This window comes from Cetorhinus maximus, chromosome 2 (genome assembly GCF_964194155.1).
Source record: "Cetorhinus maximus chromosome 2, sCetMax3.hap1.1, whole genome shotgun sequence".
In the NCBI taxonomy this organism is placed as follows: domain Eukaryota; kingdom Metazoa; phylum Chordata; class Chondrichthyes; order Lamniformes; family Cetorhinidae; genus Cetorhinus; species Cetorhinus maximus.
The window spans coordinates 223,702,751-223,717,510 of NC_135880.1; the positions used below are offsets into that span (position 1 = coordinate 223,702,751).

General features: G+C 40.3%; 1 protein-coding gene across 1 annotated transcript in view; it reads left to right on the forward strand.

Annotated features, from left to right (window-relative positions):
* sorl1 (sortilin-related receptor, L(DLR class) A repeats containing) overlaps nt 1-14,760 on the forward strand; it is a 203,602-nt gene that overhangs the window by 174,490 nt on the left and 14,352 nt on the right. The window contains exons 35-44 of the mRNA XM_078533063.1: nt 1,478-1,641; nt 4,065-4,174; nt 4,717-4,821; nt 5,596-5,668; nt 6,903-6,985; nt 9,908-10,004; nt 10,362-10,546; nt 12,059-12,178; nt 13,326-13,490; nt 14,206-14,386. Coding sequence (XP_078389189.1) covers nt 1,478-1,641; nt 4,065-4,174; nt 4,717-4,821; nt 5,596-5,668; nt 6,903-6,985; nt 9,908-10,004; nt 10,362-10,546; nt 12,059-12,178; nt 13,326-13,490; nt 14,206-14,386 — 1,283 coding nt within the window. The remainder of the gene's footprint in view (nt 1-1,477; nt 1,642-4,064; nt 4,175-4,716; nt 4,822-5,595; nt 5,669-6,902; nt 6,986-9,907; nt 10,005-10,361; nt 10,547-12,058; nt 12,179-13,325; nt 13,491-14,205; nt 14,387-14,760) is intronic.

A 14,760-nucleotide genomic window follows, 5' to 3' on the forward strand; every position in this document is an offset into this window, starting at 1 on the left:
ACCATCACTGAGCCCCCCCACCCCCATCAACATCCTGGGCTTACCATTGACCAGAAACAGAACTGGACTAGCCATATAAATACTGTGGCTACAAGAACAGGTCAGAGGCTAGGAATCCCGCGGCGAGTAACTCGCCTCCTGACTCCCCAAAGCCTGTCCACCATCTACAAGGCACAAGTCAGGAGTGCAATGGAATACTCTCCACTTGCCTGGATGAATGCAGCTGCAGCTCCAACAACACTCGAAGCTTGACACCATCCAGGACAAAGCAGCCCACTTGATTGGCACTCCATCCACAAACGTTCATTCCCTCCACCCCCGATGCACAGTAGCAGCAGCGTGTACCATCCACAAGATGCACTGCAGAATTTCACCAAGGCTCCTTAGACGACACTTTCCAAACCCACGACCACTACTATCTAGAAGGACAAGGGCACCAGATACATGGGAACACCACCACCTGGAAGTTCCCTTCCAAACCACTCACCGTCCTGACTTGGAAATATATCGCTGTTCCTTAACTGTCACCAGGACAAAATCCTGGAACTCCCTCTCAAACAGCACTGTGGGTGCACTTACACCACATGGACTGCAGTGTTTCAAGAAGGCAGCTCACCATCACCTTCTCAAGGGCAATTAGGGATGGGCAATAGATGCTGGCCTAGTCAGCAACGTCTACGTCCTGTAAGTGAATTTTTAAAAATCACTACTTTTTAAATGTATTTTAACTTTACCACTGGTTCTTATACTATTTTAAAACTTGGGTCTGGAACAGACCCTAACCACTAACTCACCAAACAGCTGGCTCCTTTCCCTGTAGCGGAGTAAGAACTAAATTCCTAGAAGGTGAAAAAGGTAGAAAAAGAAAATGGAAAACACTGCCTTCCCTTCCTCACTGAACTCCCCCACTCACCAAATTCCCACTTATGCACTCAGTTCCAAATGTATAGTACAATGGAGTACTATCATACAGGTTCATATCCATGATTTGATGGGTGTGAATTTATGATCTAAATCATACTACTGAGGCGATCTAAGGAAAGAGAGCACTGTGCACCACTGCTATTGGGGGAAAGAGGGAAAACCACTAGTTAGCCTTGACTGCTATAATACAGCTATTTTTCAGTCAGAGGAGGCGTTGAAATGAATTGAAAAAGCAAATTATGTGATGAGGGAAGGCAGAAAATGGAGAGACAGAAGGATAGAGTTGCAGGAAAAAGAAGAGAACATCTGAATTACTGCATCTAATTTGAGGTGGGAGAGAGAGATTTGGTCCAGAGTCTCTAATCTAATTATTAAACTTGAGGATTTACACTGGAAATGCACAGCAGGTTAGTCAGCAGCTGAAGAACAAGGTGCTTCTGGTTAGTTAGGTATGGCATCACCTATCACTCTACAAGCATCCTGCAGTTAAGCATTTCAAGAATTTCTGGGACTTGATGGTATACTTTGAGTGACAGTCATTTCTCTCTTCCAGGTTGGTTGGTGGTGTCTGGGAGAAATTGGAAGCTGGCAACAAAACTGCTTTTATTATAACTATTATGAAACCTGACACAACGTACCAGGTGAAAGTGCAAGTGCATTGCCTTCTTAAGATCTACAACTCAACTGATTCTATTATTCTGCGTACACCAGAGGGCTGTAAGTGCAATCATCTTTTTAAATACTTTGTCCTGTAGAGAATAAGTAAGATTAAAGATCCTGGAGTTGGTTTCGCAACTCGTTTCGTACTGCAGCCCACAATCAAATTGCTAATCTAATTCCCTTGCTCAGTGCTGAATTCGGAGAAGCAGGTGTTCAATGCAGTGTCTTTTTTTTGTGCTGTAGCATTTTGAAAATCAAGGTCACTGCAATGGTTACAATGACCCTGACACACACAAGCTGTTGATGAATGGAAAATAGAAACTAGCAAGTAGTTTAACTCCATGTTCTACTTAAGCTGCAGTTGCTGGTGTAGCAGTAATTTTTGTCAGCCTCTCCTGAAGCATCCTTTGTGTAGTCATGTAACCTATGATATTAAATGCCGTCACTTATCAATGAATGCTCGAGTTAATAAGAGTAGATCCCAGTTTTATTCAATTTCTTATTTGCACTTATGTATTTTTTTTCTGCCTAAAAATCCAGTGCTATTTTCCAACCACTTGCAATGTCATTTGTTCCTCCACCTTGTGTGCTGGTTGTAGAGTAACCTAAACTGAGGTCTGGCATGGAATATTTCATTGAAAGTTTGAGCTAGAAAATATATTAACCTGAATTACTAAAATCCAAGTTTTTGACCATCAAGACCTGGTTGCATTGATATATGCGTGTGTAAATATTTAATGATGGAATGACCAAAAGCGCTTCTATTTCTTGGTTAAATTATACCCTCATAATTTTAAATTTTCCCTCATTTCACATTTTAAAAATGTTATTTTCCTTTTGTTCTTCACAAGGTTACCTTTCTATTATTGTCTTTATTTAGAGTTCTAAATTTCACACCAGCAACTTACATTTTTTATAGCACCTTTTTTATGTAGTAAAATATCACAAAATGCTTCACAGAATGTTATCAGACAAAATTGGGATCAATAATCATAAGCTTGGTCAAAGAAGTTTTAAGAGTCCTAAAGCAAGAGAATTACAAAAGCAGAGGGGTTTAGGGAGAGACCTCCAAAGCCCAGGGTTTAAGCGGCTGTCAATGGTGGAGCTATGAAAATTGGGGATGGACAAAAGGATAGAATTAGGAGTGCAGAGATCTCCTAAGATCTTCTAGTTCTGGAGGAAATTAGAGGGATGAGCCAATGGGAGGGAATTAAAAGCCAAGGATGAGCATTTTTAAAAACAAAATACTGTGAATGCTGGAAATCTGAAATAAAAAACACACAACACTGGAAATACACGGCAGGTCAGGCAGCACTTTTTTATTCTTTCACAGGATGTGGTGTTGCTGGCTAGACCAGCATTTATTGTCCACCCCTAATTGCCCTCTAAGTTAGTGGTGAGCTACCTTCTAGAACTGCTGCTGCCCATGTGATGTGAGGAAGGGATTTCCAGGACTTTGACCCAGCAACAGTGAAGGAACGGCGATATATTTCCAAGTCAGGATGGTGTGTGGCTTGGAGGGGAACTTCCAGGTGGTGGTGTTCCCTTATCTGCTGCCCTTGTCCTTCTAGGGGATACCGAGGTCGCAGGTTTGGAATGTGCTGTTGAAGGAGCCTTGGTGAGTGGCTGCAGTGAATCTTGTAGATGGTACATACTGCAGCCACTGTGTGGTGGTGGTGGAGGGAGTAAATGTTTAAGGTAATTGATAGGGTGCCGGCCAAGATGGTGTCAAGCTTTCTGAGCATTGTTGCAGCTGCACTCATCCAGGCAAGTGGAGAGTATTCCATCACACTCTTGCCTATGCCTTTGTAGATGGTGGACAGGCTTTGGGAAGTCAGGAGGTGATTGCTTGCTGCAGAATTCCTAGCCTCTGACCTGCCCTTGTGGTCACAGTATTTTTATGGCTGGTCCAGTTCAGTCTCTGATCAATGCTGATGCTCCAGGATGTTGATAATGGGGGATTCGGTGATGGTAATGCCGTTGAATATCAAGGGGAGATGGTCATTGCCTAGCCCCTGTGTGGCAGCTATGTTAACTTGCTTGAAAAGAAACATAGTTAGCTTGGTCGAGATGATCTTTCATCATTATGTTTGAACTTTAAATTTGAGATATTGCTGGACCCAGGAGCCGACGTAGGTAGCGAGCACAGTGAATAATGAGTGAACAGGACTTGGTATGAGTTAGGCAGAGCCAGCAGAATTTTGGATGAGCTCAAATTTATGTAGGCTGGCAGATGGGGTGGAGGGGGTTGCTGGCCAGGACAATTCAATTCTGTTATCTTTTAAAGGGATCACTATCATAAGTTGAGTTTGTGCATTACTGTACTTGAAAGTGTTGGCCATGGTTTAGCACTAACTTGTGTTGGTGGAATGTTGGCATCATTCTTGTTATAATATGGGATTATTTGTACATGTTCACTTTTAGTAAAAGGTGAAACCAAATCATATTCTACATATTATGATGACTTCATTTCTCTGCAGTACCTGAACCACCACAAAATCTCCAGCTATCCGGTGCAATATATGACGGTACCATATCCTGCAGCTGGAGCTCCCCTGTCAATAAACGTGGCCTGATTCGGGAGTATATTGTAAGTTTGCACAAATCATTAACAAAGCTGTTACATTTTTCACATTTATCCCTTCAGTCTTTTTTTGAGAATTTTTAAAATAGAAAATGCTAGAATTCACAGGATTAGCCCCATTGCCGTGTGCCTCATTATTCATTGCACAGAACTGAGTGTGGAATAAACTCTTCTTATATCTGGGAAGTCTGTCTCCCAGCAGTTTGGTTGTGACCATAGCATTGTTGATATGAATGTCCTACCATTCCAAATATTGTGAAGGTAAACCATAAGTTTCATTTTGGCCTGTAATGGAACCTCAACAGATTTGTATTATTGTTTCACAGTTAGAGGGAAACTCTTTCACACCTGATCTAAACTAGCATTTTATAGAATTGCTTGATGCTGTGGGTGCTGAGAGATTTTCTTCCCCTGAATTATAATGAATGTGTCTCATTGATGTGGAGGCCTTGTATGGATTCACAAGTACAAGAGCCTTCTGTGGTGTTGTAGATATTTGAATGCTGTAAAACCTAGAGCTTCTCCTTGTTCTTTCCCTCCCATCCCAGGTGCAATACACCAAGAATGGTAGAGATGAATGGACTTCACTGAAGTGCACTGGACTCCAAATGGATATTACAAATCTGGAGATGAATGTCTTGTATAGAGTCAGGGTGAGTTGTGATTGACGATTGGCACCATTTTAAATTTGCAATTTGTTCTGTTTAAATGACACTTGAGCCAAATTATGATGTAAAATGTGTACAGCTTGCACCTTGTACTTTAAATATAGGAACAATAGACTTGAATATAACTTAATTTGGAATTTTCTCCCTGCCTGTTTTCTTTCCTCCTTTCTCCTTCCCATCCTTCACTACCATTTTCTCCCCTGCATGACATGACACCTTTGCTAGGTTATCACTCATCCAGCTAGCCATTATCAACATGCTATTCCAATATTCAGAGCCACCAGTGGCAACCTCTTGACCTCACTTAATGCCAATATGTGCATTTCAGCAGCCATCAGGTGAGTGGCATTTCAGAAGTCAATGGGTAGCAATCAGGAGTGGTAACTCTGGCTGATCCCTAATCCAAGAAATCTACTGCTTTGTCAACTGAGATTAGTGAGTTTGGCAAAATTGGGATTTTCCTGAAATGTGTGGTTCAGATGTGTATTGTAACACCATGTGGGGACTCTCAAAACGCAATTTATGGACTGGATTTTACTGTAGTACCTGCAGTGCTGAAATAGGTCATTCGGGTCAAGCTGGATAAGGTGTCTGATGACTAATATCAATGAGGTGGTGCCAATATTAAATATCATCCAATTACCCTCTATTTCAGGTTTTTGTAGGTAGTCCATGGGAGTAACTCAAGTCAAAATTTGTAGTGGATAATAGGACCATAATTTCAACAGACTATAATGACATTTTTTCCATTGTTTACAGGTTGCAGCTGTTACGAGTCGTGGGATCGGCACCTGGAGCGAGTCAAAAACAATTATGACAAAGACAGGACATGGTACAGTACTTCTAAACAGGGAAACCAATTATGTGCAATATACTATAATTTACAGTCTGTTTTTGGGTGCCACTGTTACAATGCTAGTACAAGTGATTTTAGCTCAAGAGGTTGGATATTTTTAATATCCTAAACCCAGATTGAATACTCCTAATCAGCTGTTCATAAACTTGCACAGTACTTGGGCCATAGTTTGAAAATGTATGAGTAGATAATTTTTAAAATGCCTTAGTTGTTTTACTGGTTATAGAATTTTTATATTTCACCCTATTCACTACAGCAGCCAACCCTGTACTAGAAATTTAACAAATCATATTAGAAAGTGCAGATTAGAGATCCAATGTGCGCCATTTAGAATGAATAATGAGCAGAACTAATTACACAAGTGTAATCAGATCACATCATAAACTTTCAATTTAACCCTCAGCATTAGAAGTGTTTTTTTTAATTCAATCCCTGAGAATTGTTACTTTGTAGTTCGCTTACCTGACCTCAGGTAAGCTGTGCTCCAACTGTAGCTTGGTACCATTTCAATATTTTAATTTTCTTTCTGTTGGTGTTTCTTTCTGTTTGCTTTTTCTAATTCTATTAGGAAAGTGCATCTGGTGCCTCTGAAACAGAAGTTAGGACCTTGATTTGCACAGCTACTGCCCTAATGTCTGTTTGTGGATCACCAGCTAAGATTTTTTAAATACTTAATGTGAAGCTGCTGCAGGTCCACACAAGCACCCCAGTTGTTCGGCACCTCCTCCACTGGACTTGCCTTAGCTCCTCCTAAATAGAAACCTTCAGAAGCAGCTTGATGGTTTGAAGGTGCAGCTTTCTGGCAATATTGAAATGAAGCTCAATGTCCAGTTTCAGGAGAGCTTTAGCCCTCTTATCTGACACACGCAGGGAGAATGCCAGCCATACTGAACTTCCAAGCAGGCCGATATAAATTTTTAGCTCTGTATTTCTTTAAATTTTAATTCTGAAGTGTATTTGGAAGCAAAATTATTAACTCTTGGATACCAGAAATTAGTTTGGGGGAAAAGTAATGAAAAGTTTTTAGCTACTGACTTAAATCTTTAACAGCCCAAGATTGCTGCTGACTTGTTTAAAACTATTCATCTGGCTAACGAAATCTTCGTCAAATACATTTCTCTGAGGTGTACTGAAGGCAATAGGCTAAGCATAGCTATATGCAATTGCTGAACTATATGTGAATTTGGTTTTTGTTTTCCTTCTGTAATAGCAATTCCAATGCCAACAGTTACAGTTGCAAGTACAAAAGAAAATGCTGTTAACTTGAAACTACAGATGGACACCAATATTAAGGTAAATATTGTGCAGGAGAGATTTTAGTAAACTAATTTGGTCCCTTTTTAAGATGAAGCAAATATTCTAACTCCCTTTTCATAGTTGCAGTGTACAACATAGTTTTACATTATATAGCTAGTACCAACTTTCACTGGAGGGTTTAAGAAGAAATGGCAGTGATGTTATTTGCATGGGGTCTACCTGTCAGTTAGAACTGCAACTTAATGAGGGCCGTTGTGGTGTAGCATTGTGATTTACAAGTACCCTGTATCATGCCACATGATCATAGAATGCAGGTTCAAACTGACTTTCCCATCTGATATGCTTATGATCTGAGTTGAGTTATTACATGGACATGACTTAACTAAAAGTTGTTTTTGGAAAGGAGTGGGAAAATCGTTGTGTTTGCACATTGTCTTGCTAGTTGATTACATAATGTCCTTGGAGCAAGCTGATTTAGCTGGTGATTAGGAAGTGACATGGGGAGTCTCTCAAGAGAATCAAACTGTATATGTAGAGTGGAAGGGACTGTTAAGTTAACCTTTTCCCCAGTGCATGTGTTGGATCTTGATAGTACTGATCTCATGTCTGTGTTTTGGTTTGGCACGATAGAAGAAATTAACCATAAGAAATAGGAACAAGACGGTCTACCTGGCTCCCTGGACCTATTCTACAATTTTAATAGGTCATGGCCGATCCTTGACCTTGACTTGTGCTCCGACCTTAGCCAATGTTATTCGCTGAGCAAGCTAAATCCCAGACGGAACCTTGTCTTACCACAAAAAAGTTATGATCAGTATTTTGAAAATGAGGGGAAATCTACAGATCCCAGAAGCATGGAATCCCAGTAACACTTTTTTAGGATTTTAAAATTTAAAAGATTTTTTAACAAGAAGAATAAAAAACTTAAGCGCGCAAGATTAAAATTACACAGCTGAAACAGTCTTACGAAACATTCCCCAAAAAAACCCACTTGGCCAGAACACACACACTACTTGGTAACAGCTCCCTTGTAGATTTTTAACCATAAAATTTCAGTAATATTACCCAAGTCAAAAGCTGCTGCTGCTACTTTAATAAAGTATACCACACGATTTCTCACTCTTCCTCTCTGCTGTGGAAATCCAAAGGAAGTTTAGAAACTGGATAGCTGCTTCAAATTCACAACTTCTCTCAGCACAGAACTGGCCTCAGGATACTTCCCCCACACAGCCACCTCAACTCAACTAAGCATCTCTCCTTAAATATATTTTTTTTTCCTTAAGCACCTCTTTGAACTCAACCTTTCCAAAATATAAAAATCGTTCATCTCATCTTATTGCCCCCACTTCAGGTCAAATAAAATTTAATAACCTTCCCTCTTGCTTATGAAACCTTTTGTAAGTTGTAAAAATCCCTTTGAAATTTAGTAGCTGAAAAGTCAAGTACTTAACTATCATCTAATGCAAACTTTAACCCAATTTATTTTCTTGTAATTCCAAACTCACCCTAGCCCCTCATTACAAACGCATGCACCTAGCACATTTTGCCTTTCATCTCTGTTCCCACAGACAAGCTTCTTATCCGAATACCACCATATTCCCAAAAATATTAAAAAATAACATCCATCTCCATGCCCAGTGCCCATATATCTTATTCTCTTAGTGTCCAAAAATCAATCCGTCTTAGTCTTGAATGTACTTAATGACTGAACATGCCTCTAGCTTGGCAAATTCCATTGACTCTCAAACTTCTGAGTAAAGAAATTTCCCTTCGCCTCTGTCTAAAATCACTATCCTCTAGTTCTTGACTTTACAGCAGGGGAAAGTCTCCCTCATCTACCCTGCCAAGCCCTCTTAAGAATTTTCTTCTTCTTCTTGAGTTCTCAGCTGTAAGCAGGCCTGACCCATAGTGCCATGACCTCCACCACTGGTAGGGCAAGGAGGCAGGTCCCGAATTCACTCGCCCAGAACGAGGATTGAACCCTAAACTGTTTGGCACCATTCTGATCCATACTGGCCATCCAGCCAACTGAATCAACCGGCCCCCAAGGAATCCGTTTCTGTGACAGCATACACTTGTACATGTATTTTATATCCTGGAGCTATGGACATTGGTGGAGGCTCCTAATTTCTTTCCATCACATGGCTGATCAGGAATCTGTCCCGTTCTTACCACCTGCCCTTGGTGTATGTCGGGAGGATTTATAATTTGATACTCTACCTGTTTGGCCATGTTATGAATGTGCCTTCCTTGGCCATCAAGTGCTGGAGTTGGACATAAATGTGGAGCTCCTGGCTCAGAGGCAGGACACTTGCCCACATGCCCCAGACCACCTCAAGAAAATTCTTTTGAACTCCAGAGAGTCTAGTGAGCTTTTGTTGCAAGATTCAGAACAAAGCTTAAGCAGTTAAAAAATGGAACTTTGGGTGAATGTGTGACCTTAACACTGTGCACAAGCCACTATGATGAATCACCACCTGAACAGCTCCTTCTCTAAGTCTGTTCCTTGCTTTTTTTCTTTGAAAAGAAAGGCTTTTGTAATTTTCTCAAAGGCTGGGTTATAAATGGGTTTAAAATACAATAGGAACCAAGAAACATTAACTACTCCTGCACATTCCCTTTATTTTCCCTAGCATGTGAAATACTGTGGGACATCTGTTTAAATTAAAATTGCAATATAAATGCATGTTGTTCATATCTTGAACGATAAACATATCTCCACTCAAAGAGGAATTTAAGGTGCTAGAAAAATGCTTGCTTCTCAGGTGGTTAAATATGTACTCCTGAGAGGAGGTTTATGGTGAATCAAAATTCAATAACTGACCCTTGCATTATTTAATGTGCATCTGTCTGAGTCCCATTGCATTTCATAGTTGAAAGTATGTTTCTATTTCTGTTGGAAGTGTATTATAGACTAATATTTGAAACGTTGGGTACTTTTTTTACCTTGATTTTCAGGTGGTCAGATATGTTGTTGATGTGTCATGGACATTTGATACGCATATAAAAGAGAAAAAAACATTAACTGTGGAGGGAAGAAGGACTACTTTATCTGGTATGTATATTGTATTCAAACATGAGTTCACAGCAATGCCAATAACTTCCCATGACATGCAATAACAAGGTTATGTTTTAAAGATTTTTAATTGCCATCAGGTTTTTTGAACCTACTTGCACCCTGTGTTAATGTTTATCAACGTTTAAATATGATCTGGCAGCCAAGATTAATTTTAAAAAAAAAACTTCTTGATGTGTTGATGTTCTAATTTCTATAATATGGCAAGAAGGGAAAATGGGAAGGCAATGAGTGTTCAGCCAGTTGCACTCTTTTTTTAAACTGGATGAATGCCAGGATCTTTTAATTAGATGACATTGTATTAACACACTTTTATAATTTATTCTTGTTGCACAGTTGCCAATTTAACTGCTGGTACAAATTATGAGATTTCCACCTGGGCTAAAACTGATGTTGGTGATAGCCCGATATCTTTTATACGGACTAAAACTGAAGGAACCAGTCCAGCTCCTCTTAAACTTAAAGCAGTTCCAATCAATCAGACCTCTGTGGATTGTTCTTGGAATGGCCCAAAAAATGTGGTGAGTGTCTTGTGCTATTCTAGGGTTCAGATCTTCAAGGCACATAGTCAGCCATTGTATTCGCTGACCTTTCGAGAGTTACGTGGTTACTGGAGAAACATCATAAAACACCCTTTCTCACGGTCCTCTGAAGTCATACAGAACACAAAGATCATTTAATAAATCTTAGTCAAGAAAAAATAGTGTTTCTTGCATGTGTGCTTCAACCAGTTGTGACTGGAAATGATTTTATAGGTGTTGCCAGCCCAGTAAGACCTCATCAAAGAGACTATTCTACATTTTTGATCTTGGATGATCAGTATCAGCTGGCTTTCTGAGTGGAGATTGTACAATTTGAACTGGATCCTGTTTTCTTCTGATGTGCACATGCTTTATTCAACACAGGCACTGGATAGTGATTAGGATTGGGAGCCTCGACTGACTTTTTTTTGATATCAAGATGAGCTTCTGACCATATCCATGCTATCACTAAGTCCACCTATTTCCATCTCTGTAACTCTGTCTTCCCTTAGCTCATCTGCTGTGGAAACAATTGTCCATGCTTTTGTCTCTGGTCTTCACTATTCCAGCAGTCTCTTGCCTGGCATTCCACATTCTTCCTTCCATAAACCTGAGGATATCCAAAACTGCTGCCTATGCCCTAACTTGCAAAGTCCTCTTCACCATCCATTACTCCTGTGCTTGCTGACCTACATTGTCTCCTGGTCAATTCTCATCCTTGTTTAAGTCCCTCCATTGGCTTGCCCCCTCCCTATCTCTAACCTCTTCCAGCCCTACAACCCTCAGATATGTGTTCAACTAATTCTGGCCTCTTGAACATTCCTCTTTTGACTTGTTCTTTCATTGGTGGCTGTGCCTTCAGCTGCCCAGGCCATAAGCTCTGGGATTCCCTCCCTAAATATGCTGCCTACTTTCCTCCTTTGAAATGCTCCTTAAAACTTAGCTCTTTGACCAGGCTTTTGAGTGCCTTGGTGTCCACTCGGTTTTATAACACTCTTCGAGACATTTAACTATGTGGAAGATACTATATGAATGCATGTTGTTGTTGCATTCTACTGCAATCAGCTAACTGCATAAACAGGAAATTGAATCAAGATCTCCCGGTCTATATGACCTGATGGTGCCTTCAACCACGAGGCCAGGGGCCATCATGTATCACAGTTGAGGAAATGGAATTCTTTTACATATGGTAAATATTGCTACATGCTGTGATTGAAGAAATTATAAATAATAGTTAAAATTATTTAAATTGCCCTCCTTGATGCTGCCTGTGCTTAATTACCTTAATTGTTTGCAGACTATCATGCTTAAGCTAAACCCGTAGCAGCAGAAATTAAGTAAAGGAGGTTTATTATTTTAGTCACGAGTGTAATTAGAATAGCTGTCACTATTTAAGTTGTTTGTTTTATTTTGCAGTCCTTGTGCCAATGCAGCTTTCCAATAAGTCTTGGATTCATTAAAAGTTAGTTGCCCAGAATTTTCTCACCAGTAACTGTCTTCTTTCCCCAACAGGTTTATGGGGTTTTCTTTGCTACATCATTCTTGGAATTGTACCGAAATCCAAGGAATGCCACATCACTTTTAAACAACCTAACGGTGACTGTGAACAGTGACGAGCAGTATCTGTTCTTGGTAGATGTCTTTTTCATTGCACCTATTTTTTTTTTTAAATTTAGAAGCCACTAACGAAGCTCATGTGTTACGCGAAACGTTTTATGTAGGCCAGAATTTTATGGCTCTGCCGTGGTGTGTACCCCACCCCTGGTGGACACGGTGAGCCATTTAAATCTCAGCTCAGTTCAGTGGGACCGTAATATCCTTCTGGGTGAGAGGGGCTATAAAACCCTGGCTGTAGAAATCCAATAAAACAGACTCTTGGTTTTAGAATCCTAGATTAACCTCAACTATGTTTATCCTGTGAACCCCTTAAATTGGATTGGATTCTTTTAATTATCTAAGTTTTTGAGAGACAGATTGACTATGGCGGTAAATAGGCTGTACCTGCCTGATGAAGCTAGTGGCAAGATTGTTCCCTGGCCTCCATTTCGCGTTTTGCTGGTAATCTGCAGGTGCCAGTTGTGCCATGGAGTTGGTTCATTGGTCCTTGAAGTTCGGGGTGGGGGGTGTTGAGGTGAGTAATTGAGAGTGTGTGCAGTGGCTTGGAGCAAACTGCAAATTTGATGTGGGGCTAGAAGGAAATCACTTGTGTAAAAACGTTCCGAAACCTGCATTTCTGGTGAGGATCTCCGGTGATCCGCTAGTTACCACCAAGCACCTGAGAATATTGGCCGCATGTACAGTAGCGCATGGTGCAGCCAGTCACAAACCAAAGTTTGCAAAGACCGCCTCAGACAGACATTAGGCTCCCTTATTTGCATAAGCAGTAGACCTAGTGTCCTTTTCAGACACGAGCTTTGGATGTCCATGCAGTAGCCTTTACTAATATGGTGGGTGGTGCAGAATGAGTATGCGCCTCACTTGCTAAATTGGGCAGTTAGGTGCTGCATTTATACCAGTAAAGCAGGCACTGCCCAGTCTGATTTCTAGGCTGTAGTTTAAACTGTGCATTCGAGGGCAGTGTGTAACATTTAATTAATGCTTAATTTTATGCCTGCACCTTTTGTTAGAATAAGTTAAATAGTATCTATTGAAATTAGGTTTTCTATCTTATTGCACTGCCCTGATTAGTTTTGTGCAGAGACTTTGATCCTACTTATGTATGCAAGTTTGAAATGGAGGGCTTTGACTGAAATTCATATTTATTTACTTTTCTTTCTAGGTTCGTGTTATAGTCCCATATTTAGGACCACCCTCTGAATATATTGCTGTTAAGATGATTCCTGATAGCCGGCTGCCACCTCGCCATTTGCACGTGGTGATGGTGGACAAGACATTTGCAGTACTGAAGTGGCAACCTCCATATGACCTGCTGAATGAACGTTTAGTAAGTACCTGCACATAGGTGAAATGAGAAGGCTCTAATTTTCATTATGCTTGCCTGTGGACTATCTCCTTTCCATCTAGAAACCATTGACTTCTTGGGAAGTCTGGTGGAGGAAGAAAAAGGCATGGGATCCCATGCTTCCTTTCCAAAGTAATAACTTCAGTTGCTTTAATTTTAAATACTGCTTTATTGACATTCTAGCAACTTTTTTCACATGCCTCATTCCCTAAAGAACCTAAGAATCCCTAAAAGTATTTTTTCCTTAAAAGTACAGAAATGTGCATGCCTTGGGTAGAATATAAAATTTAAATATTTTTTAAAAGGACAAGAATTATTGGCTTTAGTGTGTTAACCTGCTTCCAGCATGCAGTAGGTAATTGAGCATGTTGTGATTTGAGACTGCTTTGCATAGCAGTGCAGATATTTAAAAAATGGCATACTATTAATAGAGGCATTTTGATGGAACCCGAGGGAGAGAGTGGTTCCTGGCTCCAATTGCAGTCACCCCTGCCAGCAAGCTACCTCTTCCTTAGAACAGGAGCTGCCTTCATTCTGTTCTGCTGTATATGCCATGTGGATAACCAGTCCTGAAAACTGAGTCTCTTTGAACACTTACGATTAACTCTACTGGGCTTTTTTTAACCAAGTAGTTTCTTACTAAATCACTGAATCACAATGTGCAGTTTACAGATCAGATTTGTTTGCTTTTTTCCAGACCTATGCAGTTCTTGTAAAAGATTCCATCCGTAAGAATGGCAAGAACTACAATTACAAAGTGAGCTCAAAGAACAACACCGTAGAATACATAGTGAAGCAGCTGGAACCAGGTGGAAAGTACAGTGTTGTTATCAGACTGCTTAACATGAGCAAAGAAGCAAGTGTCTCTCTAAATTCAGGTGAGGCAAGTTGCAGGGTTTCAGTTGAGATACACGTCCATGCAATTTAATTGCTATCTAACTTTTATGGAAAATCAGACATCCTAGCTACACCAGTAAAGTGAGGTTGATTGCATTTCTACAGCCAACACCTTTGTTTTCAAAGTGTCTCAAAGTGGTTTAATTACAGTGATTTACTTTGTGCAGTCTCTGCTGTTAGGCAGGGAAATTTGGAGGCTTCTTTTAACATAGCAAGATCTCTCGTCTTATCTCATACCAACAGTGATGATCAGTTAACCTATCATTGATACTTTTGGCTGAGGGAAAAATGTTGACCACGACACTGAAAGAGTTCGAGTAATTCCACAGGATCTTTAACATCCACCCGAGGCATC